Genomic DNA, 20,357 nt, shown 5'->3' with positions numbered 1-20,357 from the left:
GTATCAACTTATATACAACTAGTATCAGAGGCAAAATTTCAACTTTAAGTTTTCCTGACTCTAAGACAAACCCCATTGCCTCATCAGAAGTTATCACTATTAAGAGTTTTAATAGCAGTAGTAATATTGATACTAATATATATTCATAAAGGGTCGACAATGTATTAAGCAGTGATCTCACCCTCACCTTATCCTCCACCAATCAAAACAAAAACAAAAACAAAAACACCACTACACAGAATACCAACAGGTTAAGTGGTATACAGATAAGAAGAGTCACATGAGAAAAAGGCAAGAATGTAATAATCTATCTTTTAATCTGACCTTTCTGGGTGACTAGGAACCCCAGAAGGTGTTAAGAGGATTTTGAAGAAATGTAAAGAAAGATATATTAGAGAGGCAGTAGACCATTGTTCTAGGTGTCATGGAGGAAAAAATGTAAGAGGAAAAACAAGTAAAAGAAAAAGTAGAAGAAAATGGCCCTGAGGGAAGGGCATTCAAGAAATGAAGGTGGGTCACAAGAATCAAAGGATAGTCTAAGTCTAGGGTGGGGAATCTGCAGCCTTGAGGCCACTTGTGGCCTTCTAGGTCCTTGACTGTGGCCTTTTGATTGAGTCCAAGTTTTACAGAGCAAATGCTTTTTTTAAGGGGATTTGTTCTGTGAAGTTTGGATTCAGTCAAACGGCCACACTTGAGGACCTAGAAGGCCACATGTGGCCTCGTGGCTGCAGGTTCCTCACCCTTGGTCTAAGTTTATGATGAGCCAGGAGGATTTGAAACAGTAAGGTAATGAAGTCAGAGAGAGTAGTATTTTTAACTACTGGAAATAAAACTGTAAAGTGGGAAGGTCAAGGAGAAGATGATTACACTAAAGTTTTAGCAATGACATATTTAGGCAACATGGAAAAGTAAGTAACATAATTTTGCAATGATGATAACAGGCTCCAGTCAATCTGTAGTCTCATCAATGTGGTTATATAATGCAGACTGAACCCATCCATGCATTAACCATCCTATGACTGATGTCTATATATATTCTGCCATAAATTAGGGAAGGGAAAGACATCACTACCCAGAACTTTTTCCTCAGTAAAATATGAAGTATTTAAAATGCTAAATTAGAAGAAGCAGGCAACAAAAAAGAAAAATACTAAAAGCAACATTTACCATTCTTACTTTCTTTCAGCAATTTCAAAGAATATTATAACTGAAACCTCTGACTAGATCCTGTTAAACTTGCTTTACACTACCATAAAGATGACAGAATGACAAAGAAAAACTTAAGCAATAAACAAGTCAGGGTAAAAATTAGATAAAGAAACATCAAATCTTGGCCTTCAGGGCCCTTCTATAACCACCAAATGAAGCTCAGACAACTATTCCTCACCATTATTGTAGAAGAAATTTAATACCTTGTTTTATGGTAAAACTAATTGAGGGCACACTTAAAAGATGGCCTCTCTTTATGTGTAATCTAAAAGTTGATTCAAATGAAAATCTGGTTCTTAATTTGGTCCCTACTAAGCTACAGGTATAACTCTAGAAACATTAGATAGCTAAATTGTTTCAATCCAAAGTAAAAAAGAGCCTCATTTTCTGAAGCTCCTGGGTGAGTAACAGAAATCATAAAATTAAAAAATAAAACATCCCAAACCCCATGATCATCAATAGACACAGAAAAAACCTTTAATAAAGTACAACACTCTTTCATGTTAAAATATATATATATATACACATATATGTGTGTATATATACATATATATATATATAGTTCTTGTGTGTATGTATAGGTAAACTCTCAGGTATTTTAACATATTCTGGAGTTATTTTAAATGGAAATTCTCTATCTCTTCCTCCATCATTTTGTTGGTAGTACACAGAAATGTTGATCTATATGGTTTTAAAATATCATAAAAAGTATCTATCTAAAACCAAAAGCAAACATATATAATGGTTATATACCAGAACTTGTCCCAATAAATACAAGACTGAAACAAGGATGCCCCCTCTCCCTTGCTATTATTTGATATAGCTCCAGAAATGCTAGCAACAGCAATAAGATGAAAAAGAAAAAAATTACAGGAATAAAAATAGGTAAAGAGAAAAAACTAGCCCTGTTTGCTGATGATATGAAGGCCCAGGAAATCCTACTGAATCAACAAATTGCTGAAACAATTAATAGCTTTAGCAAAGTTGCAGGCTATAAAATATCCTCAAAAATCAACAGCCTTTCTATATTATAATAACAAAACACAAGAAATAATACTAGAAAAGGAAATCCAATTCTAAATAACCACAACAAAGTATAAAATATCTGGGTATCAACCTCTCAAAACACACAAAAGACTTGTATAGATTCAATTACAAAGTGATCCTTAAAGAAATAAATATCTTAAAAAGCTGGAGGAATATTCATTGTCCTAGCTAGGCCATACCAAAATAATAAAAATGACAATACTACCAAAATTAATTTATACTTTTAATGGTATAATATTCAAATTACCAAGGGGATACTTTACAGAACTTGATAAAATTACAACAAAATTCATTCAGAAAAACAAAAGATTCACAATATCAAGGGAAATGATGAAAAGAAGTATGGGTGAAGGGGGAAATAGCATTTCTATACCTAAAACTATATCATAAAGCAGCAGTCATCTAAACCATCTGGTACTGGTTAAAGAATAGAGAGACAGATTAATGGAACGGACTAGATAAGGAAGATTCAGAAATCAAAGAACTCAATAATCCAGTGTTTGATAAAGCGGAAAACAAAATCACCTGGGGAAAAAAATCTCCTTATTTGATAAAAACCGCTGGGAAAAATGGAAAGCAGTCTGGCAAAGATTAGGCTTAGACCACCACCTTACATCATATTCCACAACACATTCTAAATGGATACATGGCCTTTAATATTAGAGATCATACTATAAAAAAATTTCAAAGAGAAGTAAATCATATACCTCTCACAGGTATGACTAGGAGATGTATTCTTAACTCAACATGAGATAGAGGGAGGCAGTTACAAAAGATAAAATAGATGACTTTAATTATATAAAACAGAAAAGCTTCCACAAGATAATATTAATACATCCAGGATAAGAGAAGTGGTTGAATGGGGAAAAAAAATCTTTGCTCAAATTTCTCTGATAAGGGTTATACTAGTATTCAAGATATATAAACAACAAATATATTATACTGACAGTCATTTCACAACAAATAAATGGTCAAAGGATATGAACAACTATTTCTCAAAGGAACTTCGACGTAGAGAAAATGCAAATCAGAACAACCCACTTCACACCCTGCAAATTGGCAAAAATGACAAAAAATGGCAAAAGTCAACATTGGAGGATTTGTAGAAGGATAGACACACTAACACATTGTTGGTGGAGCTGTGAAATGGTACAACTATGCTAGAAAGCAATCGGGAATTATGCAAATCAAGTGACTAAAATGTTCATACCGTCTGAACCAAAGACTTCTTTACTGAGCTTATAATATTCCAAGGAAGCCACCACTAAGAAGAAAAGTCTCCATACATTCAAAATATTTATAGCAGCACTTTTTATGGTAGCTAAGAATTAAAAACAAAATAGATGCCTATCCACTGGGGAATGGCTAAACAAATTGTGGTACAGTAATGTAATGGAACATAACTGTGCTGCACAAAATGATGTGTGTGATAAAGATCCAAAAGCATGGAAAGATTTAAATGATCTGATGCAGAGTGAAGTAAGCAGAGACAAGAATACAACATACACAGAAACTATAACAATGTAAATGGAAAGAACTACACAATAAAAAATTAAAAGTAAATGAAACAAAATTATAAAAATCAAGTAGCACTCAACTAAAGAGATATTAGAAGATACCTCCAACCTACCCCTTTGTGGAGGTGAAAGGTCTGTAGGTATTACACATTATACATGTTTTCTGACTTTTTCCAATGTATCAATAAGCTGTGCTGATTTTTTTTTCCTCCCTAACAAATACTACTTGTCATATGGGATTGCTCTCTGGAAAGAAGAGGTAAAGGGATTCTTGGAATAATTATGGTGATGTAAGAAATAGGAAATATCAATAAAAAACTTACGTTTTAAAATGCCAAAGTAATAAATCAGTGTTCTCTTACCCTTTTACCCTCAAAGCATACACTTTTCAAAACTAGTGGCCAGAAATCCACAATCTGGGAAGAAATGGTGAAAATTTAATCATAATATGTTTTTCAAAATTGTATCTTGGGCTCCTTAATCATATAACAAAGCAACTCATCAATTGCCATTTCTTTCCCACTGTGGCAGGTACCAACTTACATATGAACTAAAAAAAAAAAAGTAGTAAATGATTATGGAGTTCAACTAATCTTAAAGGAGAGATGGTAAATCCACAATGTAAGGAGAAAACAAACAACAAGCATTTCAATCAAACAAACATTTCTTAAACACCTTCCATGTGGCAGGTACTATGCTAGGCTCCGGAGATACAAAAGCAAAAGCAAAAGTCCCTGTCCTCCAGGAGTTTACATTCTAAGGGAAAGACATCATGTAGAGATATAAGAATATACAAAACACATATAAAGCAGATACAAGGTAATTTTGAAGGGTGAAGCACTAACAGCAGGGGGGAGGGTGCTAGCAGGAGAGGCCTCATGAAGAAAAAGGCACTTGAGCTTAGTTATGAAGGAAACTGAGATGAAAAGGACACTGAGATGAGAGAACGTTCCAGGCACGGGAGACAAGCTGGTGAAAAGGTATGGAGAATGAGACATGCTATGTCATGTGTCTGAGGAAAAGCAAGTAGACCAGTATGGCTAGACCACATAGTACAGAAAGCAGAATACTGTAGAAGAAGGCCAGAAAAATAGTAACTTTTAGTAACACATTGGAAGCCTCTAGATTTTGAGTACAGAGGTGACAGGATCATACCTACACTTTAGGAAAATCACTTTGGCAGCTTTTTAGAGAATAGGTTGGAGTAGGGGTAGAGATTAGAGACAGAGAGACTAATAAGGAAGGTATTGCAATAGTCCAGGGGAGGAAGGATGAGAGCCTGAACAAAGGGTAGTAGCTGTATGAATAGTGAGAAGGGGAGGGAAAAAGAGATGTTATGAAGACAGGAGGAAAAAGATTTGTCAACTGACAGGTTAATGAGGGGTGAAAAAGTAAGAAGTCAAGGACGATATTGATGCTACAAACCCAGGTGACTGGAAGGATGGTAGTGCCCTCTACAGCAACAGGGAAGCTCAGAAAAGGGCTAAGTTATACAGGGAGGAAAGAAGATTTTGGACATGCTGGATTTTAGATGTCTTTGGGGTATCTTGTTTGAAATGTCCAAAAGGCAGTTAGTGATGTATAACTATAACTCAGAACAGATAAGTAAGGGCTGGGTATATAGACCTGGGAGTCATCTACATAGGAATGATAACTGAATCCATAGGAGCTACCAAGGTTACCAGGAGAGAAAATAGAAGAGAATCCAGAAGAGGAACTTGGGGTATACTCACAGTGAGAATGAAATGGACAAAGATCCAAAAAGGAGACCAGAAAGGTTTAGTCCAACAGGTGGGGGGAGAATCAAGGGAGAGTAATGTCACAGAAATTCAGAAGGGAGAAAATAACTCAAGGAGAAGGTGGTCAATAGTGTCAAATAATGCAGAAAGGTCAGGGAGGATTTATGAGGATTGAGAAAAGGTCACTAAATTTAGCAATTAAAAGAGATCATAAATTGCTTTGGAGAGAGTAGTTTTTGGTTGAGTGATGAGATCAGAAGCCAGGGTGCAGAGGGTTTAGGAGAGGAGAAAAAGCAATGAATGAGTGGAGCCAAATATTTTGAGGAGCTTGACCGAGAAAGGTCAGAGAGATAAAGAATGATAGCAGAAAAAGTAGAATCTCTTTTTGGGAGATACTTTAAGGACAGTGGAGCCCTGGGTATGTTTGTAAGTAGCAAGGAAGGAACTGGTAGATGGGGAGAAACTGAAAATTAGAGAGAAGAGGGAATGACAGTTGGGATGATATTCTGGATCAGATAGGAGACAACTAATAGCACACGTAAAAGAGTTAGTCCTGGTGAGGTGAAGGGCCAACTCTTCCTCTGAGCTAACAGCAAAGGAGGAGATAGTGAGGGATAATGACATGGATTTTAAGATGAGGAGAAAAGCAAGATCTTAGCAAATGGCCTTGATTTCTTGGTAACTATGAAATGAGGTCCTCAGCTGAGAGTTCATGTTAAAGTGTGCAAAGTACTTTATAGATATTATTGCATTTGAGCCTCACAAAAAACCCCGTAAAGTAGGTACTACAAGTATTAATATCCTCACTTTACAAGAAACTGAAGCTCAGGGAGATCAAATGACTTGAATACAGTCACACAGCTAGTGTCAGAGGTAACTTGAACTCAGGTCTTTCTGACTCCAAGGATCCAAGATAGCTACTTCTCTAAAACCAAAGACCAAGATTTATGACACTGTGACACTGAGAAAGCTAAATTGCCACAAAACACAACCTCAGGAGATATAAACAGGACTTCAGCTTTGGTTAACCACAGTAGAGTAAACCTAAGTTGCAGGGTAATCTGATAAGGAAGCATAGCTTCCATAAGTGTAATTCATGTCTCTCCCTAACCTGTTACATTTCTTTGAAAGAGTTAACCAAAAAAAAAAAACAGATAAAGGAGAACTGGTGGATAAAATTTAGTTAGATTTTTTAAAAAAAGAGAGAGAGAGAAGAAGGCAAGACTAAATGAATGTGGGGAATGAGGTTAATACTGGAGTCCTAGAGGTCAGTATTAGAACTTAATATAACTTCATTAATGACTTACAAGCAGTTTATGTAGGGAAGAGGTAATGAGGGACTAAAACTTATCAACAATACAAAATTATTTAGTCTAGACTGGCATAGACTATAAAAAAGCCAGAAAGGCTAGGTAAATAACTAGATAAAATGCAATTTCTTCTGGACAAATGAAAGGGCATTTAAAACCACAGCATCTGTTTAAAGTGATTCACTAAGTTCAAAGTCAATTTTAAAAATTAGCAAGATCTAGACCAAAGGGAAAAAGAATTGACTAAACACGCATCAGATAAATGTTGCCTTAATAACTAATGACACTGAGAGGCAGCCTGGCATAGGATAGGAGGCTACCTTGGCTTTAAGAATCAAGACAACATGGGTTCAAGTCCTACCTATGACACATACTGGCTATGTGACCCTAGGAAGTCACAAATTCTAAGTGCCCCCGTTAACTAGCTAAAACTATAAGCTGCAGAACAGATGTATCTGCCTTGGGAGGTGTTCTCTAACCAGAAGCTCCCCATATTCAGAAAATAATAAACATGATAATGACAAATGGCACACAGAATGCTGTTGGTGTTCCTTATTTACCCCTTCTATTATATAAACAGAAGTGCAAGCATTACAATAAAAGACAACAAACTTAAATAGAAAAAAAAAAGGAAACTATTTCGTGCAACATATAATTAACCCATGGAACATGCTGCCACAGGACATTACTAACACAAAAAGCTTAGTAAGGCTCCCAAAGGGTTCAGACACAAAAAAATATGCCTCTACAGTGAAAATATCTAGAACAAAAATTAAAATGGAGTTCAAACCTCATGCTCCAGGAGTATCAACTAAGCACTAGCCAGGGGCAGGAAGAACATTTTACTTTCCTAATTATGGCCACAAAGCTGGTCAGTTACTTTGCAATTTCAAGGTCACACTTAGAATTTCATCTAGTTGATCACTAAGAATAAAATTAAAGGTTAAATTAAAAGGTAATCTCTCTTTAGACAGAAATTTAAATATATAAACTACACATTTTTCATACAGAAAAATACAGAGGCTTTTCCCACACCCATTTTCTTCTCCTTTTGGTTCTCTGTAGTTTCATGGTATGAAGTGCTTTTTCTCCCTTAGAAAATCTGTACTAGTTTCATGCCCACCGGTTTGGTTTGGCTTTGTTTTCATTTCCTTACCTTTCTCAGAGTACTCACCAAAATTTAAAGTTCATTCAAATCAGTGGTTCACTCATAATATGCCTTTTTAAACAAAACAAACCAAGATTGTATACTCAAGGAGATAATGACAAACACTTAAAGTAAATGCTGCTTTTTTTGTTGCTGTTGTTTTTAACATATTTGTACCCAGAAGCTACAGCAAGGGGTATCCTTTTACAAAATGAATAAATCAATAGCAAAATACTTTTATGTCTGAAGGGACACATTATTAAAAGAACAGTCTTCTAGGCTCAATCTCCACTGTGGTATTTGAACAACTGGTCTTCGAAATAGCTCCAGTTTAATGCATAAATGCAACACATAAAGAATACGCTAGGAATGAGTGATAGTTAAATCTCACAGACTTGCCTAAGGAATTGTATGTCTGAACTAACTTTTTTAATATGGTCAGATATGAGAGGGCCACTGATTTTCATGTGGTCGTAGATATAAAAGTCTAGATATAAAGTCTAGATATAAAACTTGATAGTTCAACCCCTTCATTTTATAGATGAGGTGAGAGGTCCAGAGAGTTTCAGTAACTTTCCCATAGTCACACAAGTAAGTAGCCAAGCCAGGCTTTTGAATCTAGGTCCTCTAACACCAAAGTCAATGCTCTAAAAAATCCTTGTATAGATAAGAGAGTTCCATGTTGGTAAGGAGGCAATGAAATAACAATCTCTAAATAGAGAAAAATGTGTCACGTGTACAGTACAATTGAGCAAAACCAGGATCAGAAGATACAAGAGTAGGAAGGAAATCAGAGATCATTTATACCTCTCATTTTACAGATGAGGAAACTGAGACCCAGGGAAATTGACTTACCCAAGGTCACATAACAGGAAGACAAGAAAAGATCAGACCTCGGCCCCATGACTACAAATCCAGTGCTCTTTTCACTATTCCACACCTCATTCAAACCTGACTGCACTCTAAAAGCAACAAAAAATGATAGGAAATCATCATAGATGTATCGCAGAATTTCAAGGTGGTGTCCAAAAGATTAAATCTTCCTTGTCAGAGCTCACTTTAAATATGGCATAAAGTGATATCCTCAGATCAGTTCAAATGAAGCCCCAATTTTAATTTACCTATTAACACACAATACCCTTATAACCAATTGCAAAGAAGTTTCTTAAAGTTGAAATTCAATGGAATGGAATTAATTCAATGGAATTAAAAGTAAAAACAGTTTAAAAGTGAGATCTTATACTTTGGCTCCTTGATGTTAAGATAAGCATACTCCTAAGAAATATAAACACGAACTTTCTTAAGAGAAGAAACAGAACAAAAGCTAAAAATCAACAGAAAATTAGTTTCAGAGATCAATGGAGAAATGTATATTCCAAACAGATGGTAAGATACAATAAGGTTCTTCTTACCTGCATCAGTTTTCCTTCAGCTGGAGTAATCTCAGCAACACCTGCGAACACCCCTTCCAATGTGAGGTTCAATCTTCCTGTGGGGTCCACTTTCAAAGGAATTACTCTGATAACAGCTTTCTGCTCTGCAGATCTTTCGGACTCCACCGCTGCTGCAAGTACCAGCCCTGTATGTCCAAGGCCTGCCTGCAGGGTAGCCATCAGCAGCCAAGGCCAGAGGGCAGCCAGCTGCAGCTGGTGGCCACCACTCATGCTACCAGCTGCAGCAAAATTCTTTGTCCACACATACTGATCAGGAACGTATCTCCCAATCCTGCCAGCTAATATCTAAAGAAAGTTTCTGGCTCCAGGCAAATGGGGGAAACAACAGTTTATATTGCAATTTCAAAAAATACAAAGTCCTTCAAGCCCTTCCTTTCTTTAAATTCCCAAGAACAGGTGGCATTCCTGATGGAGCAGAGGAGTGGGGTGCCATCAATCACTTTTTCTGAAGGTTTCACAATTTCTCCCATCTTCATTCTATCTAATAAAGAGACCACTTCTCTTTGGACTTTCCAACTTTACTTTAACAACTGAATTTCAAACCAGTGTAATACAAGAACCCTGAAGCCAGAGACTGGGGGTTTTTTGGTCTTTGTATCACTCAGGCCTAGTACAGTAACTTGTACGTGGCAGGGACCTAAAAAATGCTTGGTTTTTTAAAAAATTTTGTTAGACCAATAGTACTTGGTTTTTAGTCTTCCACATGCATTAAGGTGCTAAGCCATCTACAACCAAATTCTATAAACTAAGAAAGACAAAAAAATCAGCACCAAAACTCATGTATCAAGTGACAACGAAGGAATCCAGCTTAGGCATGACCCTTTCCAAGGCATAAAGTTTCCACAAAAAATTCAGGAAAAAGGAGGAGGGCAAAGTGTTGGAATGGAGAACAACAAAACAAATCTTCAAGCCCTACCTGAGAGATGCCAAAAGATGGAACAATGGGTGCTTACCAGAATGTTTCTCTATATTAAATAATATCCAACGATATATGTATTTCTAGTTCCACTGAACTTGTATACTTCTTAGGAAACTTTGACATCTTGTTAATTTTTGTTCTGCACTAAAATTTGTCATTATAATTCAGTGTCATTTTAAATGGAGTCACATTTTGTAGAATAATACTGATTAATCATAACTTTGATAATTGAACATACATTTGAAATGGCTGGTTTTATTTTATTTTCCAATTCTAATCCACATTGTTGTCCCTGTTACTCTCACTGTCTTGGGGAACTCAGCTTCATTTTCCAGCTGAAGTTCCTAGCACATTATCATGTAATGAGATACTTTTGGAAACTATTTTAAAACGCTGATCTTATGATCTATAATTCCCTAAATTCATAAGAGAAACAAAAGGCTATTCCCAACACGTTTTCAAATTCCTTGGGGAGGAGGGAGGGAGAAATGGGGAGGTTAGTCACAGGTTCTCAGCAGAACACCCAGGAAAAGCAAAAATGGGTCTGAATGATATTGATTTATATATGTTAGTCCTATGAACTTTTGAAAATTCAAACCTTTGCTTCACACAAATATAAATAAAAATAAAAAGATACACTCCCAAATAAATAAAAATTCACCTCCCAGACACATTCATTGTATTTGGAGGTCAAGTTAAAAATCTCAAAGTTTCTAATAAATGCTGAAAAGCCAAATAAATCAGCAGTCAAACATGAAACTGTTAAAGTAAAGCCTTTTGATGAGGCAGAGAAAAAGAGTAATTTTAAATGAAATCTGCAAACCTGTTGCGCTGTCGGGCCCACAGGAATCCACAGGGGTGAAACAAATGCAATTACGTTTTTATAGATTCTGTTCACAAAAAAATATTTTAACAGCTTAACCAAGTACAGTTCATTCTTCCACCTTGATACTCTCCAACAAAACTGCAGAGAGCCCAGCACTAAACAGGTAAAATACGAGTGAAATTTCACAGCCTGAAAAAATAATCCCAACCAGATCAAAGGAAAAAACTTACTCCAGGCTGAAAGCTAATGTCCCCAGGAACTTTAAAGCACTTAGACAATCCAAAATCATTTCTGAAAATTCTTTTCCAGACAAAAGTCCCTCTTTTCCCCGAAGAGCAAAAAATCTTGAAAGAAGGCAGAGTAGTAAACAACACCAGCAAAAATTCACCCAGAGTAGGTTGATATCACTATCAAAAGAAAAAAAAAATCCCAGAGGGAGCAGTAACTCTGAATCATGGAGTGGATTTGTAAAGTTCGGTAGGAATCGAGAGCTTCCCTTCCAGAAAAGCAATTCTGGATCAAATCCCTAGAGGAAGCCTGTGGTTTGCACTAGCTCTCTGACTCCCTCCCCTGGGACTGAAATCACTCTCTCTACCTGCTGACACAAAGTGAGGGTGGAGCAGTCAGAAGCAACCACCCCTCCTTTTCCCAGCTGGCATGCACATAGTCAGTCAGTCTCAAAATCTCTCTACTCCCGTACTCCCTCTATCGAGCCATTGACTAATTACATCCAATACAAATGGATACCTTCATTTAAGCAAGCTACTTCATGTAAAATCAGTTCACTCAGAGAAACATCAAAGCTAAATCCATATCTAATAGAGCAAAGATGGTGGTATGAGGAAATAACAAAGAAAATAAAATGCAAAGTCAGCGAAGATAAAGGAATGAGGTTTTATAAATTTGAGCTCAAAGGGATTTCGAGCCTCTTTCCTTGTTGTAGTGCCTACAAATGATCTAAAGCCAGATTTAAAGTGAATCCCTGCTGTAGCATTTACTGATTTATTGCACCCTTATGTCTACTCCCCTGGGAAGGGCTCTGTCCATTTCATGCACAGATTTTCTTCAGTTCTGGCTAGTATAAGATTCTGTAACTCTTTTCTAAACCTTTCCTACAAGGAGCTTTCAGGTCAGGTTGATGTCAGAGGTCTAGAATTCAATTGTTACTCTCTTCTGGCATCCCTGGGAGGTGAATAATAATATAGGTCAGACCTAAGACCTCAACGTAAGGTTTCAAGAGTCTGTGAGTTGTGACATGATGAATCCAAGAAAAGGGCTAAGACATGCTCAGCAAGAAGAATGTGGGCAACAAGAAATATAATGCTCAGCTAATCATTACTGCTCTCTGAACATTCTTTTGCTTGTAAACTATGGCCTATCTTATAAGCTTGCCATTAGCAGTAATGGAAAACATATTGTACCTACTTAGTAATCAGTGTTGCTAGGATTCTGTTTGTAAGGTTTGCCAAGAAATCATACTGAATTATTTGGGTGTGGTTAACCATTTTTCATTCCAAGTATTATCAGTGTTCAAGGGCAGCTAAATGGCAAGATGGATAGAGTGCTGGATTTGGAGTTAGGAAGTCCTGAGTTCAAATTTGACCTCAGACATTCACTGGCTGTGTGACCCTGGGCAAGTCACAACCTCTGTTAGCCTTAATCCACTAGAGAAAGAAATGGCAAACCACTCCAGCATCTCTGCCAGGAAAACCCCACAAGGGGTCCCAAAGGGTCAGAACAAGACTAAACAACTGAACAACAACAAAAATGGGTATAATAATAATAATAATAGTATAATATTATACTATCAATATTATACAATATACTATTATAATATACTATTAATATAATAATAATAGCACCTCCCAGGGTGGTTGTGAGGATAAAATGAGATATTTGTAAAGTGCTTTGCAAACCTTAATGTGCTCCATAAATTCTAGCTATATTTTTAATATCTTCATATCCCCAGCACCCAGTATAGTACCTGACTCATAGAAGGTTCTTGATAAATGCTTGTTGTTTGACCAATTAAATAGCATGAGTGTTCATCTTAGACATTTGCTTCTTTACAGCCCTCCTGAGAATGGGTTTTAGACCAGGAGTACCAAGGACAGAACTTTCATAAACAATTTTTTACTTTAGCATGCTAATTTCTTTGTCCAGACTTTGAGGGTATAGCAAACGATTTTTTTCCCCTATAATCCTTTTCTAAAGGACAGAGTTGATCATTTTACCAGGAGAGAATTTTTATGTCTCTTAAGAGTTGTCTATTTTTATTTGTCTATGTTCTGTGATAGTGCAATTGCAAGAAAAACAAAATATGAATTATTATAACTCTGATGCACATGCTCCAAAAATGAGGTATCTTCAGAGAAACTAAATAAAAGACTAACTGCTAACAAATTCTTTCCCCATCTATTCTGAAACATTCAAGGAAATGAAAGAGATCAAAACCTACAATTTAACACACACTTGTCCAAATTCCTAATCTCCATCAGAAATTCTAAAACTTGCAACATTTGACAGGAAGGCCACCAAATGCTATAAAGCATTAGAGAAAATAAAGGGTGCCCTCTCATAAAGATGCATAAGCCTAAATCAGAGGGATGTATATAAAAATCATCAAATCAACATGCTGTACTGAAGTCAGCGTAGAAACAGAGGGTAACAATCAGAATTATCAAGTAAGATGGCTGGCTCTGTAAATTCAGCCAAAATCTTAGAATACTCTTTAGGAGCTAGTGACACTATACTGAAGTTAAGTATATGGAATATACATATAGTAGATGGAGGTCAAATTAAGCAAGTGACTTGATGTCTCTGACCTTCAATTTCCCCATCTGTAAAATGAAGATTAAGTACTCACCTCTGTTCAAATACAAATGGGGGGGGGATCTTTATATGTCAGTTTTTAAAAAGAAATTTGCTTTTAAAAGTACATTCCCTTCTGACTTTCCTATTATGATTATGTACATCATGATAGTTTTATATGGAAAAAAATCAAAGTATACATCACCATGATAAGAAAACAAAAAGACAATGTGTCTAGTTGGAACACTCACTTTATTGTTGACTGAAATACATCAGTGTTTAAGGTGCTGAAATACTGAGGTGCAAGTCAGGAGCCTTGTTAGCATTGTGCCATGCACTACTAGCTAATTCATGCAGAGACTATTTTATCTTTTGCCATTTTTCCCCAAGTCAATAAGGATAGCTTTAGCTGATAAGTACCATGTATGTGAGTACGGCAGGAGATCCAGCTCCTTGGCCTTTGTTGTATTCATATATAAAAAATTTGGAAAGCTGATATATGGCATTCCTTAATTAAGCTTTTTAAAACCACCAAATCTAAATCTATGCCAAGGCTCCTGCTTGGCTCATGTTTCCAAAAAGATATCACCTCTTTCAATGTACAGATCTGAGAAAGCAAGATTAAGGGAAGGAGCATCACCTGTACAGTAATATCAGCTTTGCAACATTCCTTTATTTGCCAGTGGGGTCTCTATTACATAGTCTGCCAAAGGCAAACTGGATGGGGCCTCAACAACTCATTTTTCCTTTGAGCCTTACCAACAAGGGCAAATGCCCATCACATGGACACCTCCTAGCCCGATTAGAGGGGTAGTTCACCCTTAAGGACCTACTTTCACAGCTGGACTGGCTGAAGTCACTGTAGAGTTGATCCTTTTCCAGAAAGCTTGGTTTCCATAACAGTTCCAAGGTTTATAATCAACCCTTGTAAACAATGGGATCTCAGAAATTAATTCAGGGCACCCACATAGCTGGCAGAATACACCTGCCATGTCATTATGTACCTTTTTTTTTAAATGAGTTTCGTGTTTTCAGGTACTTACTCATCAAATTGAGGCATAATTCAAGAAGGTACGTCTAGCCTATTTTAAAGGTTTGAAATCTGAAAGCTTCTAACAGAGATGGTATTTTAGGGGTTTTATTTTGTTTTATTGGAGGGGAGTTAACCACAGAGAATGAGCAGCCAAGACGTTCCCTAGGGAGATAAGCCTCAAAACCAGCCCCACAATCCAACTGCTCAAGTTCAGAACCCTGAAGAGGGCTCAAACAAAGATCTTATAGTCTGTCCCACCACCCAGAACTCTCTCAGAAGATGAAACCGAGATGTAAACTAGAAAAAAAACATAGGAGGCATAGCTTCTGCTAAATAACTGCCAACCAGTTCTCTCCAGTGACTCAAAGTTTGAGTATTGTATTTTCTACAGATAAAGATTAAGATTTACTACATATTATATGCATATATATACACACACATACACATATATATATCTGAATAAGCAAAGTATTGTGTTACATATCAACGCTGCTTTGCTCATATACTGTACAATCTCCCATCAGAATAGAAATATTACACATGCATCCTTTATCCTTCTATCTTTCAATATTAATATAAATACATAGCCATTAAACCCTTAAATCTACTAGCATTTATAAATACAATATATTAAACAAGTCAAATACTTTTCTTTAGAAGATATCTAAATAAGCAGTATATTACAGGAACCATTTTTCTTACCATTTATGATAATATATCATTAAAATCAAAGGAAAATATGAAAATGGAAGAATGCTTCCATTAATGTAAAGGAATCAGCGGCTGTTAAGTGTGATGGATGGTCCTAGGTCCGGACGCCTTGCTGTTGAAACAGAATTCTGGGTTAGGAAGTAAGAGCATTTCCTGGTTAATCACTTAGAAAATTAGCTCTTTCCCAGAGCTGTTTCCCTGGAATCCCTGACCCATTTTAGACCTGTGATCTCGTGACCTTACATGCCTTTGTTTCTCACACAATCCTCTTTAAAAAGGCCACACTGTGACTTGAAACAGATAGACTGAACTCAGTGGAGTTGTGCTGACTACAGTTCACAGCAAACTGGAGTAGCAAGATGACAAATCAGCACAAAAAAAAAATGTTCTCCAGTACCATTAGAGGCTTCCTGATTCTAACAGACAGCCAGGGTTTTCCATTTGTAAGGGATCTGGGTAGCTAAATAATCTGACCACTAGATATTTTATAGCTTGACAAGGTAAAGAATTTGAACTGAACAGATGTAGTAAATACCAAAGTGACCAATTCCCAATAAAATTCACAATGAACAAAAAAATATTTTTTTCTTAACACAACTGAAAAAAATCCCAACTGTGTGTCATGTGCAAGGCCAGCCTGACTCCAGGAAACCAGCCGACAGCTAGTGCACAATGTCACATTTGTCATCCATTCCTCACTCTTTTAATTCTTCCTCCTTTGGAAAGTGCTCCTGCTTGCAAGCCACATCCACCAGCAGATGGAGATCTAAAAAGAGAGAAGAATGATAACTCACTTTCTACCACTCAGACAGCACAAAGCCCAACTCTCAGTTCTGCACAGAATCATATTCTTAGGGCAAGAAGGATGAGACATTCTGCATCTGTACTTCTAAGGGGAGTATAGAGGGGCAGGGATGTACAGAATCAAAATGAAATGTCTTACCTGTAATATTGGCTCTCCAAAAATTACATTGCTCCATCAGATTCTCAATAATGGGGAGACCCTACAGCCCTGGAGGACATAAACACTACTAAGCAACCTTTTGGCCAAAAGGGACCATCAGAGTTTAAAATACCTCTCCTTCTGATGATGTGGATAAGCCTCTTTCACCTCAGCTACCTTCTTATGAGTGAGAAGTGGTAACAGAAAGCAACATACAGTTCAGTGTGGAATAGGCCCCCACAAAGGAAATGTTATTTCCTTGATAGGAAGAGGAGAAGGGCGGGGCTGTGGGAAAAAGTTACAAATAAGTAACTACTACTTCTCCAGAGACAACTGCCTCCAGAAGATCCCCATTTGTGGACATTTAAGAGCTACAGGGAAGGCTTATTTACCTTGTCTTTAAAAGAGAAAGTGAATCTTTTACAGAGGCAATTGAGAAAGGATGACGCAGGAAGACTGGAGCAAAGTAAAGCAGAATGACTGTAGAGCCAGGGAGTAAGGGGCACTGAGCAGACAGCAGAGAGCTCTTGGCCTAGGAACTGGTTTCATAACACAAAGCAATATCATGACCATTTTACAGGAGTTACACATTGGAAAAATCTATCTATTGAGAAGCATGAACAGAAATTGAGCAGAGATTGGGCACTACAACCAACAGCACACCCTTGCCCCACCATTGAGTCCTGACAGTTTACTACATGGATCAAGTTGTAAAAAACAATCTCTGCTTCACAGCTTGTCCTAACAAACTGAAGTCTACTAAGAAAGACTACATGAGGTCTTTATAATTAATGACCAACTGAAACAAAGGGATTTTTTGATACCAAGTTTGTGAAGTACAGTCTCATCAGAATGATAATGTGTTCTCAAGAAACATGCTGGCAAGCAAACTGATTAAACGTAGAATTTTGCTACCACCTTTGGCAGGCCTCTAGGGTGCATATAAAACAGCACCTTATCTTTGTCACATTTAGCATAAGATGGGTCCCTAAGGTCTGATGCTCATTCATCTTGTCAGATTCATTCTTAACTACCCTTAGAGAACAATCTACTTACCCACAACACCATCTTGCAGAAGGGGAACGAGTCATCAATTTACCACTTACGGGTGACTTCAATACATCCTGAATAATAACAACAATAATAATGGTAACAACGATATCTTGTATTCACATAACATCTTTCTTCAAGTAGCTCAAAGTGCATAACAGATATGTCTAAATAATCTTCACCATATTCCTGGGAAGTAGGAAACTGTGAGGAAGGACCCAAGGACTATCTTGTTAAGAAGCAAAGTCAAATGTTGCTCTTCTTGAAACATCTGTTAAGAACCAATGGTCATTCTCTAACTACCTCAGTTCCTTGTCAAAGAGAGAAGGATTAACAATACTGTGATGTAATACACTAAAGAAATTTAAAGGAAAAGGTCACTGGGCCACTTTATGCCCTAAAAGAAGTTCTGGAGTAAGTATCATCCTGCTTTAAAGGCAGAGTCAGAGAAGGAATATTTAACACAGAAGGTAAAGACAAATGAAGAATTAACGAAAAGAAATAGATCAGAAACTTACAGCAATAAGCACTACTAACTCTAATGAACGGGCCCCTTGAAGTGGCCCCTTAGCACTTGACATATAGCTTCCATTAAAAAAGAAAGCAGCTAGAAAGTAATCCAGAAATGATAGTTTTATTACAATAAGGTTCCTTTGTTAACGCAACTGCCAGTCAGGAAGTTTGGAAGCCCAAGGAGACCTATAAATATATAGTAAGACAGTATAGCTGGTGCTACACCAAGTGAATATTCTCAAGTACACTAGGAAGGAAAACTTGCATGTTCATCACAGAAGAAAAGAGTTTAGGTGACTCAGTAGTTAAGTGGATTAGAAAGATGAAAGGTCTTGTATTGGAGTACTGACAGCACCCTTCTATGATCTGGGGATATTCTGACCATTAGCTTAATGAAATTTCATCCACAATCCAAGAATCACAAAATGGAGATTCCTTTCTTTAAAGGGTAATTTGGACTTTGCCTTTGACATTCAGTTTTCTTTGTCTATGTAATTAAAAATTCCAATGGAACATGAAGCTGCATAGTTTCCATTCAGGCCATAAATTGCATATTTGAGTGCAGTCCAAGTTGTTGAAGTTATGTTGAAGCAAAATGTGGTGCCTAATTTGCCTGTCTTCTTGGTTTTCTGGATTCATTTAATGTTCTCTTACATTGGACACTTGTCAAGAATTGAGGGCAGAAAATATGTCTAATATGTATTTGTATTTCTTACAGCATTTTGTATGCACATAGTAGGTCCTCAATAAATTCTGAATTAAATTGGAGGTATAATGTATGCTCCAATGCTTCTCTAGGTATAATACATGCTGATGATACCTGGTTATGAGTGACATTACTTCTCACAAAACATCTCAAAAGTGCTAGCATATAGCAGGCATTTAATAAATGCCTATTTGTTTTTGGATTTTGCAAAATGCCTAACTAACCTAAAGTGTCTTAGCTTAAAAAAGGGGGGTTAAGATGACAATCAGGGAAGCAGTACAGTGAGGCAGAAAAAAGCACTAGACTTGGAATCAGGAGAGCTGAATGATTTGGGGCAAATCATTCTCCAGACTAGGAAATTTTTGCATTTGTAAAATGAAGGGATTGAACCAAATGATCTCTAGGGTTTCTTCCAGTTCTAAGTTGCTATGACTCTATGAGAGATCAAAGCAAGGACAAGATATGCCAAAAATGAAAGGAGAAGAAGCAAATACTCAAAGCACTTTAATTACTATAATGATCTGTTAAATTTTAGAATGCAATAATATACTAATACTCAACAGAATATTAGAATAATAAGTAATACCAATGGTACTGCCATTAGAATCATAGACTTACAGAATGCTGAAGCTGAAATGTATCATGGAGATCATCTATTCCAAGCCTTACTCACAAGTAGAAGCACTGTTATAATGATGGCTGAAATCTTCTGAATGATTTGAGATCCTCGCCACTGACTGATAATGTTTTGGTCACAGCTTTAGGAAGATTTACACTTCACTCTTCTCAACAATAAACCTTACTTAGGGCCTCAGTTTCTAAAAAGGTATAAACATGTAGTTACCCACTCTAATAATCTGAATGCCATTCTAATTTAAGTTTTTCTCACTCTCTGACCACCTATTCTTTCCAAAGGGATGTTCTGGCCACAGATTGTCAGAGATGTGAAGATCAAAACCTAAGGGAAACGGCTTTCTACAAGTCCACTAAAGTGGAATGATCAAGTTAAATAAAGCCTTTGTAGCTCCATCAAAAGTTTTAATTCTATAAACACACACAAAAAAATACTATAAACAGTTACCTTTTCCTCCTAAAAGAGAAATAACACAAACAGTAAAGATGAAGAAGGAAAAAATACCTTCCACTGAGAAGTATTGGCCCTGACTCCCACAGACAAACAGCCTAAACAGAAGAGGGATACAACATAGCAACAAATAATCACGAGAGATCTCACGAGAAAATCAGCCATAAACCATTAATAGGAAAAAGAATTATGAAATGCATGTTTTACAAAATATAAAGAGAAAGAAGAAATAGTCTAATTCCACACACATTTTAATGATACCATTTTAGTGTAATAAAAATTTAAAAATTACTCAAAAACCACTCCAAAATTTTTTTTCAAAAGAATAAAAAAAAATT

At 36.6% G+C, this 20,357-nt stretch overlaps 2 protein-coding genes across 4 annotated transcripts in view; both read right to left on the bottom strand.

Moving 5' to 3' along the window:
• Positions 1 to 11,722, bottom strand: part of RNF43 (ring finger protein 43) — a 101,218-nt gene extending 89,496 nt beyond the window's left edge. For 2 of the 3 annotated variants that reach the window (XM_027870604.1, XM_027870603.1), the window contains exon 1: positions 8,825 to 8,903. Coding sequence is in view for 1 of the 3 variants with exons in the window: in XM_027870602.1 (XP_027726403.1) it covers positions 9,382 to 9,633 (252 nt within the window). In the remaining 2 variants the exon portion in view is untranslated. Of the gene's footprint in view, positions 1 to 8,824; positions 8,904 to 9,381 lie in introns of those variants that run through there. The other variant, XM_027870602.1, reaches the window with a different exon arrangement.
• A 4,556-nt stretch (positions 11,723 to 16,278) lies between these two features.
• HSF5 (heat shock transcription factor 5) overlaps positions 16,279 to 20,357 on the bottom strand; it is a 37,437-nt gene continuing 33,358 nt past the window's right edge. The window contains exon 6 of the mRNA XM_027870262.1: positions 16,279 to 16,489. Coding sequence (XP_027726063.1) covers positions 16,419 to 16,489 — 71 coding nt within the window. The 3' untranslated portion in view covers positions 16,279 to 16,418. The remainder of the gene's footprint in view (positions 16,490 to 20,357) is intronic.

Source organism: Vombatus ursinus, unplaced genomic scaffold (assembly GCF_900497805.2).
Source record: "Vombatus ursinus unplaced genomic scaffold, bare-nosed wombat genome assembly UNPS02014797.1, whole genome shotgun sequence".
In the NCBI taxonomy this organism is placed as follows: Eukaryota; Metazoa; Chordata; class Mammalia; order Diprotodontia; family Vombatidae; genus Vombatus; species Vombatus ursinus.
This window is presented reverse-complemented; position numbering and strand designations above follow the sequence as displayed.